Source organism: Chinchilla lanigera, unplaced genomic scaffold (genome assembly GCF_000276665.1).
Source record: "Chinchilla lanigera isolate Chin_1 unplaced genomic scaffold, ChiLan1.0 scaffold00146, whole genome shotgun sequence".
NCBI classification, from domain to species: Eukaryota; Metazoa; Chordata; class Mammalia; order Rodentia; family Chinchillidae; genus Chinchilla; species Chinchilla lanigera.
This window is the reverse complement of record NW_004955547.1, coordinates 2,336,736-2,351,856: the sequence shown is the minus strand read 5'-3', so window position 1 is coordinate 2,351,856 and position 15,121 is coordinate 2,336,736. Positions and strand designations below refer to the sequence as shown.

Below are 15,121 nucleotides of genomic sequence, written 5' to 3'. Positions count from 1 at the left end.
CCTAAATGAGTAAAACCCCTAACGTTATAAGAGCCCCTACAGGGACTATAGTGGGACTGGATCTAGGAATGTATCAGGGAAGAGAACTGAGCAGCTAGAGTGTAGGTGTATTTCCTGTTTACCTATATAATCTGGCTTTCCATGTGGGCTTTTCTTTCTTTCTTTATTTCTTTTTTTGGGTACTGGGAATCGAATTCAGGACCTTGTGCTTGCCAGGCAGGCACTTACGCCACTGAGCTATCTCCCCGGCCCTCCATGTGGGCTGTTCATGGAATAAAAGATTCCACATCTTAAGAGGAGGTTGAAAATTTTGACTTTAGAGACACTTTCTTTCTTTTTTTTTCCTGGTACTGGGAATTGAACTCAGGACCTTGAGCTTGCCAGGCAGGCGCTGTGCCACAGAGCTATATCCCCAGACCCAAAGAGACATTTTCTACGGGCAAAAACCATGAAAGCAAACAAAGACGTGCATCCCGTAGCAGTTCACCTCTCCAATCATGCCTCCGAGAATGCCGTTAGCTTTGTATCCCATCCCAGCCCTTTACCTTTATTGTCAGCAGCAATAAACCCAAGGATGTTTTCATGGCGTAGCATAACTGTCTGGTATATCTCTGCTTCCCGGAACCAAGATCGTTCTTCACGAGAAGAGAAAATCTTCACAGCTACATCACCACCTCTCCAGCGGCCACGCCACACTTCCCCAAACCGGCCTTTGCCAATAATCTCTTGTAATACGATGGTTCGGGCCACCGTGCGCTGGACAAAAAGGGGTAACCCTATGGACCAAAGAACAGCAAGAAGACTGACAATGCAAATCTGCAACACTTTGGAACTCCTATGCTCACTGCTACACTAGAAAGGCTCCCAACAAAGTGTCTCCATTATACACTAGTCCATTAACCATGGAGAGCGGCAGCTGCTCCTGCACACACGTAGGTAACCTACCAGCAGGCTGAGCCAGGCGGCAACTGGAAGTAGTGAATACAGAAAGGGAAACGCGGATGATGTCTTAGCAAGCAATCTCTCCTCTAGTTAGTGAGGATGACAGAGCTTGACCAGATTTACCAACTCTGCAGCTGGCCACCTGTGGGCCAACCCACCCACATCTGTGTTATTTTGATAAAAACAGGAAGAGAGTACGAAAGATGAAAGTTGGGGCTTCTGTGCTGGAACTGCCTTCTAGCTACTCTGCTTATTAGCCACGAGGGGGCAGTGCTGTGTGGCCCACAAACATGATGATCAGGGCTACAGGGTATCAGGCTCAGCAGAGATCCAAGCTCTCTACGCACAGGTGGAACTCCAGATGTACCGTGGGGACTACTCATACTAACTCTGTTTACTGTCTTTATACAACTCATGGTGTTTCACTTGAGTCGTTCAAGATCTCCCTATCTAGACAATCACGCTTTCCATTGTGACTGACTCTTAAAGCTCTCACCCCCTCTCCGATCAAACAGCTGTTGTCTCTCCTTAGGTTTGGTGGATATGAACTATGCTCTGGACGATGCTCTACGCTAAAGGCTTTACATAAATTATTTCATTTCCTAACAACCACCAGTAAGGTAGGTTTTACTAATGTCCCCATTTTGCAGATGAGAAAACTTGTAAGCCTCAAAAAGGAACATTATATAATATACAAATAGTAAGGAGCAAAGCAGGGATTAAAATCTAGAACAAATCTGACTCCACAGTCTGTGCTTTTAACTACAGCAGTACAGAACCACCAATATGTTTCCCAGTGTCGACTCCTCCTTCCTCTCCAGTCCCTGTGCCCCTTCTACTCTGGCCTGTCTTTTAAAAAGACTTCTACCTGGCCTGGTCCTTCTGTCTCCATTTCACCACGCTCTTGCCCTACACACCCACACACAGTCCTGCCTCATCCCACCTTCCTAACAGGAGGTGGGTACACGAATGAATTTATCCTCCACACCACTGCCAGAATTCCTTCCAAAGGAAAAAACCAAAGAATATTCATCTCCCCCCGTGAAAATTCTCAGAAGATTCCTCTTCACCTATAAGATAAAGTATGACCCCCCACCCCCACAAGGCCCTTACACCTAAGTCAGTCTGTCTGTTCTGAAACCCTAGCGTGGGCCAACCACACTAGTCTCCTTAGCATATAAGTCATTAGACACAATGTAAACTTTCACGCCTTTTTGTCTTTTCATTCAAGGTGTTTTCCTCGGCCTAATGATCCTGGCTCTCACTGCTCCTAAAAATTTCAACTCATTCTTTAAGACTCCTTCAAGTGTATCTCCTCTGTAATATCTCCCAACAATCTACCTCTTCTATCCCATCCTGGGTCAGTCTCTTTAATGTTTGTTTTCAGAAGATATCCAGCATATATTTATTACAATGAATTGGAAGTCACCATAAGTAGCATGGACTTACTACTTTAAAAATCACACTATTAAAAATCCAACACCTTGGAAACCGCGTACTCTGAACTGAGAATGGACTAAACCACCCTGAGAGAAACAGTCATTAACCATTTTACTCCAGACGACTAAATAACTACTGTTCCTCCCTGACCTCAGCTAGTCCTGGACCTGAAAAGACCCTGCAACACTTACGCTATCTCCTCCAGCAGCAAATCAAGTCAGCCTGTGGTTGTAACCACTACCCTACCTCTTTTAGGATAGAACAAGCTACATATTTTCTGTTTCTAAAAATATGCAGCTTTAAAATATCCCATCATTTTGGTGCTCTCAACGGCTGAGCTTAATAAAGGCAAAATCACTGAAATTCAGGAGATGTCACAGCTCGAAGCATTCCTTGTGTTTAAGGAGGAACGTCTGGCCATGACTGATGGCATAATTTCCCTACATAACAACAGTCTGCTCCACAGCGAGGAAACATACATAAAAACACACGAGCGTCTCACAAAAGAAGATCCTGTGTGTTCTAGCTAGAATGCAACATAGAATGCATTCATTTGTGGATGAATTTTTCTTTTGTAAGAATGGAGTATCATGAGACTGAAATAGTTGTTTCTCTTCATTAAAAATCTCTTTCGTAGTTATGTTCACGTTCGATAGCTAGCTGAGTTTGTCTCAGACCTGAACAACCTCAACACTGTCCAAAATCTGGTCTCGTGCCAGGGCCCAGTGCAGGTTCAGTGCCTTCATCTAAGAAAGATCCAAGTCACATCGGCACCACAGGAAATGGAGCCTATCGTATGCTGGAAATTCAGGCTACCTTTATGGTAATCCCCACCAAAAAACCCTTGGGCAATGGTACAAGTCAATGATTCACCAAATCCCAACTCTAAGCTTTACTTTAGGTCCTTAAAACTCTCTGTGGTTGCTTAGAGATCAATGATTAGCTGTCACCACCTCACAGGAATCCGGCACACTCCTGCTTCTCAAAAGGGGCCCTTAAATTGAGCACTCCACTGGTCAGGTGGAACCAGGTGAATTTTAATAGATGTAGGGTTGTAAGACTTGAAGAGAAGTAGAGTTTCTGCAGTGGAGAGTTTTACACTTGATGTTTGGAGTTCCTGGGAATCAGACTGTCTGTGAACTCATTATCATATCTTACTACACGTCAGACTCCAAACGAGAGAAATTATGAAATCCAATGACTCAATGTTAGTTGAAACAAATGCCGTCCCCCAAACCCCACCCTCTCCTACTGGGAAACAGTCATGAGTGCCAACAGACACAAGGCCTGGAGGACTCCGTACCTGAGCCAGACCCTGATGTGGAGAGATCGTAGACAAGATCCTGCAGTGTCTTGTCTTTGGAGAGACACATCTCGCATGAGGGATCTTCCATGTCCAGTCTCTGGCGGTTGTGATAGACACGCTGATGGTAGTTAATAACAAGGAAAACAATGATGATGATGAGAAACAGGAGGAAGACTGGGCCGGCAATGATGCCGACCAGCTCCACAGGGCCCCACATGGAAGGGTGCTCAGGCTCCTTGGGGTGACCTGGGTCAAATAAGAGAGGAAAGGGGAGGAACACAGAGTAAAAACAAGGGAATACCGTGACCTTATTTACCCCAGCACCGTCCCCAAGTGAAAAGACCCCTTCCTCCTCAGTGTTTTGGGTTCCTTTGATATCTCTGGCCTTCCTGGGCTAGACTATCTGCCTGGATACTATCAAATGCCAGCTTCTGTGGTTTGGTGTCCCTCTGACAGTTGAGCCAAGCCCACTTTGGAACTCAATGTCAGAATCCCACCCCACCCTTTAGACAGATGCCAGCTTCTATTCTCCTCTAGGTGCGTCCTCCTTGACAATCCCCAGTAATATTTTCCAAATGATGGACCTATAAAGAGGTGGGGTCTGGCACTTCTCAGTAATCACATCCTTTCCTTTTTCTTTTCTTTGTGGTGCTAGAGATGGAAGCCAGGGCCACATACATATACCAGACAAATGCTCTACCACTGAGGCACACGCCAGCCAAACCACCCTTTTCTAATTCTAGCCCCTCTTCACACCTGACTCCCCCTACTCCCAAGGAAGTCTCCTTCAAGTTGCTCTTGCACCACAGCCTTTGGGATCAGTCCCGCACACTCCCTGAGGATCCATGCCTGGCTCTGTTGCTGACGGGCACTCAGCCACTACCCACCCGCACCACAGCTAGTACTTCTGGGACCAACCTGAAAATCCGCCTCCCTTATCTTCTATCCCAAAAATCTGACTTGGGAGGAATTCCTCCCCTGTCTCCTCTAGGAGCAATCAAAAGGCACCTTTACCTATCATCCAGTCAAAGGACTAAGGAAGAGCAGAGGAGGTTGAAAGGACGGGGAGCCCTACCTCCAGGACGAGCCAACAGTCCAACAAGGGTGTCCACTCACCACTGGGCACCCTCAGGTCAATCTTGTTGCAGAAGTCAGTATAGCAGCAGTGGGTGTTGCGCAGATCCTCTGAGCTCAGGCAGTAGAAAGGCTTCCCGGCAGGGACCAGCTCCACTTTGGGGATGCAGGTGCGCACATGGTGCTCCATCCCATCCAGGTTGAAGATGGAAACCATGCAGGCCCCATCTGTTTCACATGTGTAGTTGGCCTGTGAGCAGCTGGTGCACGCACACAGCAGAGCTGCAGGACATTTGGGAGGAGCCATCAACAAAAATGGTGAAATCTTTTCCAGGTCCTTTTTTAGACTAGAACACAATCCCTTAGCATATCCATGTTCCAAAATAAGGAGCTTTCATAGATATGGGGCCAGAAAGATACTGTGAACTGAGGAATAACCTTCTTCATCGCTTCAGCTCACCAGCAAGGCTTTGGAGGCCACACTGTTCTCAGTGCTCAATTCCAAGCCTGTGAGAGACACAGGAAGCACCTTTCCTTCCAGCTGAGGAGCCCGCTGAGAGGACAGTATCCTCACTTCGGAGAATCTACACAATCTAAGCAAAACCACCTAGGGTTTCTTGGAGCCAGAGTCCACCCGTCTCCTTTCTCAGGCACCATGCACACCCACAACTTCCTGAATGTAGTATGCAGGCTCTCACACATTCTCTTGCTGCAGTGCTTTCTTCCTGCCTAATTTTTGCAAATCCTTCAAACATTACTTCCTTTGAAAAGCTTCCCCTGACCATTTCATTATTATCTCCTCCTTTTTGTCCATGTCACACACCCCTCTCACGATGGCCAAAAAAGTATGTCTTACAGCTGGGTGTAGTGATGCATGCCTGTAATTCCCACACTCATAGGCTGAAGCAGGAGGACCAAAGTGAGTTCAAGACCAGCCTGAACTACATACTGAACCCTGTCACAAACAAACAAACAAGGAAACATCTTCCAAAGAGAATTTTAGTGCTTATCTCATAAAGTTTTATAAGGACCAAATGAGGTAATGCATAAAAAGTACTCAATAAATCTAACCCATCCTAAAAGGGCCCTCAATAGCACTTAAATACACACACTCATCTACACACATACACGCACTTTTCTTTCCCCCCAAACAGGCAGTGTATACATAATCACCTTTGGGACTAATGAGTTTTACTGGGTATGTATCATTCATTAAGTGTGTGCCACCAACAGGAAATTACTGTAAATGAATTTGGCGTCTCTGAAAGCCTGTTCAGCAGCTCTAGAATCTGCAATCCTTTATTTATCTGGTTAGTAAGAATAGTACAGACAGCAGCAGTTGGTTCTCCCCAACACTGTCTCCCATGAGCCTAACCTAGTCCCGAACTCTTGCGATGGGCAGGAATGTGGCTTTGGCCTCTAGGACATTGAGGTGGGGACCTGTAGAGCTAAATGAGGCACTCCTCTGTCAGGGGGAATAGGGGGAGGTCTGCCAAGTCCCAGGTGGCACTCTCAGCACTATACGGATACCCAGTATGAGGACACACACGTTGAGGCTCCAGGGTAGAAAGGCTTGTGACCAGTTCCACAAAAAGCCAAGCCGTCCTAAGTCCCAATTTAGACCATAAAGAGTCTATCTTCGTCTCTCCCTCCAATAGTCTGGAAGCCATCTCTTGGCTTTTCAAATCCAAAGACAGATTTTAAATATCTCAATGTCCAACCCCTCATGTCCCAGGCTTTCTGCAAGTGAGTCAATCCCTTGCTATTTCCACTCAATGAAACAAAGAAGGCAACCCTGACAAGCAGAAAGTGTAGATCTTTACTGCTTGGCCTGCTGTATTTTGTCTACAATGTTTAAACAGATCCCTATCTTCTGGGAGAAATTCCCAAACATGTCCCTACCTGCTAACGAGTTAGGATGGTGTTCTTAAAGGTGTAAGTTTAAAGCAGGTATTCACGAGAGTAGGAGCCAAATCATGAAAGGAATTTTAACAGCAAATTTCTCCTTATAGTTGCAAGAAAGATAAGAAATCTCATTTTTCCTTTCCAATACCTTTACCTGCTCCTCTTTTTTTTCCTCCTTTCTAACTTAAACTTATGCAACTCTCAGAAAACCTGGGTTAACCCTTTTACTCCTGCTGGAATCCTGTTAATCTGAGCAGCGCACTCCCATCCCTTTGTGTTCCTCGGGCATGAAGGGGTTCCCTGTGGGGAACACACCTCAGTACATGTGTGGTGACGTCCAGCAAAGACAACAGCATTGGGTCTATTCTGGGAAGCAAGAAAGGGGAAATTAACAACTTCAACAGGAGACTATTTCTGAGCATAGCGTGACACACAAGGCCAAGCCCACAGCCTTTTTTAAAAAAAAGCTTGTTTGAGAGTCCATCAATTACTGGGGCAGAGTAGTCAAGAGGTTTTCATCCCAGAGATCTATTCTTCTTTCAGCGGTTCACGGCCTCTTTCACAGTGATTCACTCTGGAGAATGAGCACACCCACACGTGGCTCATTATTTTTGGGAAGTACTCAAACAATCTTGGTGTAAGACAGGAAAGAGCAAAAATGGTGAAATCTATGCTAGGGAAGATGAAGACGAAACCGAGAGCTGGGCCATGTAGGTTTGTGATAAGAAACTGGCAAAGTCTCTAAGCTTATCTGGAACTCAACTGTCCAAGCAGAAAACACCATTTATTTATTTATTTATTACTGAGGGTTTGTTTTGTTTTGTTTTGTTTTGTTTTTTTTCCGGTACTGGAAATCGAACTCGTGACCTCACGCTTGCCAGGCAGGCGCTGTGCCGCTGAGCTAAATCCCCAGCCCCCAACCATTTATTATAGAGACGGTAGAGAGATTAACTGAACACTACAGATACCCTGAGAAAGGGACACATCTTGTATATCTGTATGTTTTATAGAGCAAGTGAGAAGTCTGAATATACAATACATTCTAAGATAACCACTACTACTGCCCACATCCCTGAAAAGGTCTAAATTTACATCACTAGGAATCACTGTGGGTATCTTGGCAGGAATAGGTCAGAAAGACCTAAAATTCAAAAGCCAGCTCTAGTGTTAATCACATGACCTTGAGCAAGTTGTTAACCTTATTGCACCACTTTCCTCTGTGTTGCAATCTATAAAGTGGGGCTGCAAATAACTAGTTCACAAGACTACGTAAGATCTACGTAAAAGAATATACTTTAAAAAATATTTAACAAATAGTAGGTGCTCAATATGTATGAATCCCTCTTAACACAAAAGCTAACACATACGCACACAGATGTAAAATGTCTCCCATCCAATCTATCTATCTATCTATCTATCTATCTATCTATCTAAATCTCACTATGTAGCTCAGGCTGGCCTCGAACTCAACAGCCATCTTCTTGCCTCGGCTTTCTGAGTGCTGGGATTACAGGCCTGCGCCACCATGCCTGGTCTTTAGCCACTACTTAGGAAGTGGAAAGTTACAGCATGGCCTCAGAAAGGAAATTCTATTAGGAGTCTCAGCTCTGCCAGTAACAAGTTGCATGGCTTTGGGCAAGTCATTTACCATCTCCGAACCTTTTTTTCTTCATGATTAACCAGAAAGAAGTGACTGAACTAGATGACCTCTAAAATCCTTCCCATCTGTAAGTTGAATCTAGTTTTGTTTTTCAATTAACACTGGTTGGATCACTGACTGAATACTGGATAATTATGCTTTTGTATCTTTTTTCAAATTTCCTTTAAGGCAGACATTTTGGCTTGCTTTCTGTTAATACTTATTTTTCCTTGAAACAAATGACAATAAAACTGTAAACGTAACTGAACTTACTATAAACTCAATACATTAAGTTTCAAGCCTAAATCTCATTCCCTTTGAAAAGCCTAACACAGACTTTAAAAAGCTTTTTATAGTGCATGTAGTGAGTCACTCACTAGGTTAACAGGTCTATACTACGTGTACACCAACAACACACACCTAAAATGCTCCTGTTCTACAACCAAAGCACTAAGTACTAGAAATGACACAATTCAGAAAATCAAATCACAGAGGAGCTACCAAATCACTCTATAAGGGCTGGGGATTTAGCTCAGTGGCACAGTGCCTGCCTGGCAAGCACGAGGTCATGAGTTCGATTCCTGGTACCAGAAAACAAACAAACAAAAAAATCACTCTATAAATAAACAAGTTAGAAAGTAATCACAACCAGAGTTCTACTGGCACAGGCTTTTGTTATCGCTAAGCTTGTTAGTCAAATCTGAACTACAAAACCATCTTAGAACTTCAACAAGGTTCCAAAGTATGATTAAGAGGTGGTTTGCGGTAGGGTGCAAGTGCAAATTTGACTCATGAGAGTAGCTGTGCTTTAGGAAAGGCTGACAAGTCCCAACCTGAGCTGAATTTGCCTCGCTGTGCCTAGTTGTGCCTTGTTAGTTTGTATCTATTTTGGGGATGGTGGGGAGGGGTGGGGCAGTACTGAGGACTGCAGCCATTGGCTCTATCTATATCAAAAGCCCTTTTATTTTTTTAAATTTTATTTGGAGACAGTTTCCCTAAGTTGCCCAGGCTGACCTTGAACTTGCAATCCTCCTGCCTCAGCCTACCAAGTACCTGGGGTTATAGACATGTACCACCATGCCTGGCTAACTATATGTTATGAAGATACCTCACCCAGCTGGGGCTCATAAGATCGAGGGCATTCAGCAAAGTGTGGCTGAGCTGAGAAATCCACAAACAGCCACACAGGGTTAGATTCACAACCACTCATCCAGGGTGCTGCTGAGCACATTATCCGGAAACAGCATGAAAGCAGTGTGATACCACCAGCCTCAAAAGGTATGCAGCACACCACAAGACATCTAGGTCTGTCAAGCAGAGTCCAGGAACACTTCTAAAACTGTTTTAAAGCTATAGCAATTATGATTTTTTGTTTTGTTTTGTTTTTTGAGATAGTCTTGCTATGTAGTTCAGGCTGGCTTTGAACTTGAGGCAATCCTCTTGCCGTAGCCTCCCAAGTACTGGGATTACAGGCAGGTGCCACCACGCCTAGCTTTAACTTATTAACTCCTTCTCACGGATAATGCCTTTCCTAAGTTCAGTGCTCCTTGTGGAGTGTAGCAGGTGTGGGTATATAAAACCTGTGTCTACTAGCTGCACTGGGCAGCCTTTCAGTTCTAGAGTACTCAAGATGTGCTGAGTGCAGCCTGTGCTGCCCCTACTCTTCATGGGTTCTAACTCAGGCACCCACTGCCTCTCGCTCTTGCCCCTCAATGAGAGCATCCACTGGACAGGACAGGTCATACCAACACAGACAGCCTGCGACACAATTATCCCTTTCTGGACCTTATCAAATGCCCTATAGTTTTTTTTTTTCGGTTTGTTTTTTGTTCTGGGGAATGAACCCAGAGTGTTTGCACTGAGCTACATCCCCAGCCCCCCCTTTTTTTTGACGGTACCAGGGATTGAACTCAGGACCTTGAGCTTGCCAAGGAGGCACTTGTGCCACTGAGCTATATCCCCAGTCCTTGTTGTAGTTTTAAATGTTGAGACATGGTCTTACTAATTCAATAAATTACCCAGCCTGGCCAGTGGTATAGCTCAGCGGTACAAGTGCCTGCCTGGTAAGCCCAAGGTCCTGAGTTTGATTCCCGGTACTCCACCCCCGCCCCCCAAAGAAATTACCCAGGCTGGCCTCGAACCTGTGATACTCCTGCTTCAGCCTGCCAGAGTCCTGGGTTACAAGGATGTGCCACTACTGTTTCTGAGTTTTGTTTCTGTGGTGCTAGCGATCAAACCTAGGACCTCAGGCTGGCTAGACAAGTATAGAACAAAGAGCAAATTCTGATTCAAGGAACACAGACACCAAGTTTATATTAGGATGTGATGTTTTCAGTTTAGTTTCCCTTAAGGAAATACTGTGCATAACTATCCTGAGTCACCAAGAGTTTTCACATTCATTCTCTCATGTGATTCCCAAGAACCTCAGGCTACGGCTGGTGTAGCTGTCCCACTGCCTCAATAATAAAACCTTAGAGAAGGTGAGGGACTCACAAACACAGTAAATGAATAAACGATGGGTCCACATCCCTAATCAGGTCCCTAAGCCTTAAATACAGTATTTCCCATGACACCACACAGCATTCTGCGACAGCTTCAGAATTAGATCCACCATCCTGCAAATGCTATTTATAAAAAATAAATAAGTAAGTTTATATATTTATTTTTTGGTGTTTTGAGACAGGGAGTGCAGGCTGGCCTGGAACTCGCGTATACAGCCCAAGCTGGCCTCAAACTCATGGCAATCCTCCTGCCTCAGCCTCCGGAGTGCCGGCATTACAGGTGAGTGCCACCACGCCCAGGCTGCAAATGTTATTGATATAAACCTGAATGTATTCTTACCCTCACCATGTCAAATCCACACTTGGTTTCTGACCCAGGAACCTCAGTCTACCTGTGTTTTCTGCACCTCCAGTGATTTAATGTGCTACAGCTAAGTTAAAAGGGCCACTGAGCTCATGTTTCATCATGAAGTCCTTACCTTTTCTTCATCCCCACTTTTTAAAGACAGTTCTTTATACAGTGTTAAGTTCCTTTGATGCCTTTGTGATTTTAAAATAAATAACCACCTTGTACATACCTTATTAAGGCCTTTGATGGTCCAGATTATTAGACTGCCTGGACCTTAAAAAAACCCACACTGCCTTCTTTCCAGTGGGCTGTTTTCTAGGGCTCAGGGGCTGGGATCATGTGCAGGCTAACTCTCTCCCACTTTGGGGGTATCTTGATTACCTTCTTTTCATTGCTGAGACAAAATACCCAATGCTCAAAATTAAGGAAGGAAAGGTGTATTTAGTTCACAGCTTGTGGAAGTTTCAGTTGCAATCAGCTGGCTCCAAGGTGCAGAGGGGTGGCACTGGGGCAACACTTCAAGGCAGGAGAAGCAAAGCCCGCAAAACCAACAAAAGCAGAGGGCGGGGAGAACCTCTTCTTATGTTGTAAGCAGGCTACCACCCCCTAAGGCCTGGGTAGCACTCACACCGTCTGCTGCCCTCCTCTTGCATAGGAGGAGGATGTTTACAAAGTGAGGACCCTGGGCCCCTCTAAACTTCTCAGGTTGACACAATGTATCAACCATTATAGAGGGTGTGATGCCAGCTATTGGCTGGGAGCCTTGGCTCCTCTAGGTTGGATCTTCCAGGTGGTCCCACTGCAGGGGCTAGTTTAGCCTCCTCACAATAGCAGCTTCCCTCCCCCACTACCCCCAGCAAGGTTCCAAAAGGAGCTAATAGGCAGAAACTGTATCCTTTTAAAGACCCAGCCTTAGAAGTCAGAGCACAGCCAAATGTGTAGGACTCACAAGGCCCTGGGTTCAATTTTCAGCACCACAAGAAAGTCAGAGATCAAAAGTCCCCCTAAACACTACAGATTGTAATAGTAAAGCTTCCATCCAACTCAAGGAGACAGGCTAGATCTTATCTTTTGGTAGGAGTGTGTCAAAGTCACACTAACAACTGGTGGACACAGAGACCTACTTCTTTTGCAATTAAAGGACATCTAAAACATCTTGTGTCATTACTTAAATTCAGAATAAAGTAGTACTTATTGGCAACCAACTTACTGCTAGGACAAAATATCCAACACCCACACGTTAAGAAGGAAAGGTTTATTTTAGCTTTGTATGCAGAGGTTTCAGTCTATAATCCGTTTACAAGGCAGGGCGGGATGACAGTGGGTCACGGCAGAAGAGAAAGAGCTAAGTAAGGCAAGGCAGGCAGGAAACAGTAAGCAGTTCTTCTCATTTTTATTCCATTCGGGCTATAAGCCTGTCTGTTGGTGCCACTCACACCTGGGTGGGCCTTCCCAACACAGCATCACACCAAGAACTATGCTAAGCCAATGAACAGACCAAATCAGTCACCACACACCCTAATCACAGTATCGCACACCCACAATCCAGCCACCTCTCTAAGGTCCCACCTGTGAGTGCATGAGGCCTCGGGGGAACATCTAGACATAGCACAAACCAAGTATGAACACAGGATTGGTGTTAATCCTTTACCCCAAGTGGTATCTAATATCTACAATTTGTAAACCTGGAAAAATTGGGGGATGTATATTTCCATGGAAGGCTTCTCAATAAAATATGGAGAAATAATTCTTTTGGTTTCTTGGTTACCCCTTCTATCACTGACAGCACCTTTAGGGAGACATAATTTCACAGTGATTAACAGCTTGGGCTCTGAAGTCACACAACCTCGGTTTGAATCCTGGCTCCATCACTTGCTAACTGAGCAACACCAGGCAAATTTCTTAAGCTTACTGGCCTCATCTGCCCAATTACAAAATGTGTAGAACAACAGAACCTACTGACCCCAAGAAGTATGTATCAGCATATCAATACATAAAGCTCTTTGTCAAGTGTCTCTACAGTCAAGCCTAGTATTCCCACTACAGTCAATGATTCTCTAATAGGTGTTCTGTAAGCTTTCATGTTTTAATGTAACTTTAATTTTTTTGTTATCAATACTGGAATCTTCTGCAAGTGTTTATTCCTTCATTTATTTGGTCTTCTGAGACAGGGTCTTACTATGTAGTTCAGGCTGACCTTGAACTCACTATATAGCCCAGGCTGACCTTCAAATTGTGGTGATCCTCTTGCCTCAGCCTTCTGAGTGCTGGGAGGTATGTCCAACCACACCTGGCTTTGCAAATTACTGCGCTTCCTACAATATTATTATCATGCCAAAAATAAGGGACAATAGCCTTAATAATATCAAATATCCAATGTTTAAAAGTCTCCTATGGTGTAAAAAATGTTTTTAACAGTTCAACTGTTCAAATATAAATCCAAGTAAGTCCTTTCATTATGTTTGGCTGAAAGATCTCTTAAACCTCTTAATTTATAGGTTTCTCCTTGCTGTTATTTTCCTCTTGAAAATGACTGTTGAAGGAACCAGGCTGTTTGTCCTATAGTTTCCCACATTCCAGGTTTTGCTGAGTCCTTATAATGTCACTGAACATGTACCTCTCTTCTTTGTGTTCTTTATAAACTAGCACACCCAGAGGATTGCTTTGGCTCAGGATCAAATTTTTAATTCAATCCTTACAAAGGCACATAACTTCCAACTGTCTCAGGGATACTAGTTCTCACTTCTCTTCTGACCTATGTAAGCGCCCTGTCCCCCAAAACTTCCCTCATCCAACTCCAACAGGCACAATCGTTAGCACATTCTTCTCTGTCCAGGAAAGACTAAGCATTGTCTTCCCTAGACTTCTTGCAATTACTTTTGTACCAGATTTAATTCAATACTAAGTGCTGGCTTCAAGCCGGTCATGGTCGTGCATGCCTGTAATTCCAGTACTTGGGAGGCTGAGGCAGGAGGATCACCTCAAGTTCGAGGCCAGCCTGGCCTACATAGTAAGAGTCTGTCTCAAAAACAAACAAACAAACAAACAAGCAAACACTGGCTTAAGTGTATAATTCTAAAATTGCCTGTCCTAAGGATGGACTCTTAAAACTGCTGTACTCCTCTGCAGTTCATGTTTGGGTAATTAAAAGGCTGTAGTCACTAATGTCTGACCTAATTCTGAGGCTTCTCCACTTTTGATTCCCTAGTCAGGTGGTCTGCATTACATCCCTTCTAGCCCAACTACACCATACACAGGAAAGACCTCACGAAGCGCTCTCAGCAGTACTGTCTCCATTGGGTCCAGCTTCTACCTTAAGTTGTGCTTGAATGCAGGTCTGCCCTCCCCATAGTCTGCGGTCTGACATCACCAACCTACCGGTTGTCCTTTCATCCAGTCGCCAGCCAAGACAGAATCTAATCCCATACATCAAAGCCCTCACTTGGTACTAGGCTTTCCAATTCTAGCATTTCATTTTGGGGCATTCTACTCAGTAGAATGTCAGTCACTGTAAACATCAGCAGCGCTGTTATGAATATTACTAACATTTGGTTCTATTACACACTTACTCTTCATTAGATTTTTTTTGTTTATTTCTAGCCACCACAACAGGAGCAGTTGTGTGTGTATATGGGGGGGGATAATTCAAACACCATAGAATACACAATGCAGAGGTTGAGAGCCCCTTTAATTAATTCCTGCTCCAGAGATACCATTACATGTCTGATGCATGGTACAGGGTTTCTTACATATATTAATATAAGAATTTGTGTGTGTGTGAACTATTACTAAAATACTGAGAATTCAACTTATCCACCAACAGATTAAATTATATAAAATCATACAATGAATATTAAGTATGTGATTATGTATTACATAACAATTATATAGAACACAAGATTGCGATCTATCAAACTCTCAGTGGCTTGTTTTGCAGAAATGGACTTTTTTTTTTTTTTTTTTTT

The 15,121-nt window shown here is 44.1% G+C and overlaps 1 protein-coding gene across 2 annotated transcripts in view; it reads right to left on the bottom strand.

Annotated features, from left to right (window-relative positions):
• Acvr1b (activin A receptor, type IB) overlaps window positions 1–15,121 on the bottom strand; it is a 54,534-nt gene that overhangs the window by 14,250 nt on the left and 25,163 nt on the right. For both annotated transcript variants that reach the window (XM_005411922.2, XM_005411923.2), the window contains 3 exons: window positions 4,805–5,044; window positions 3,686–3,934; window positions 546–776 (listed from right to left, as the gene is read on the bottom strand). In XM_005411922.2, the coding sequence (XP_005411979.1) occupies window positions 546–776; window positions 3,686–3,934; window positions 4,805–5,044 (720 nt within the window). The remainder of the gene's footprint in view (window positions 1–545; window positions 777–3,685; window positions 3,935–4,804; window positions 5,045–15,121) is intronic.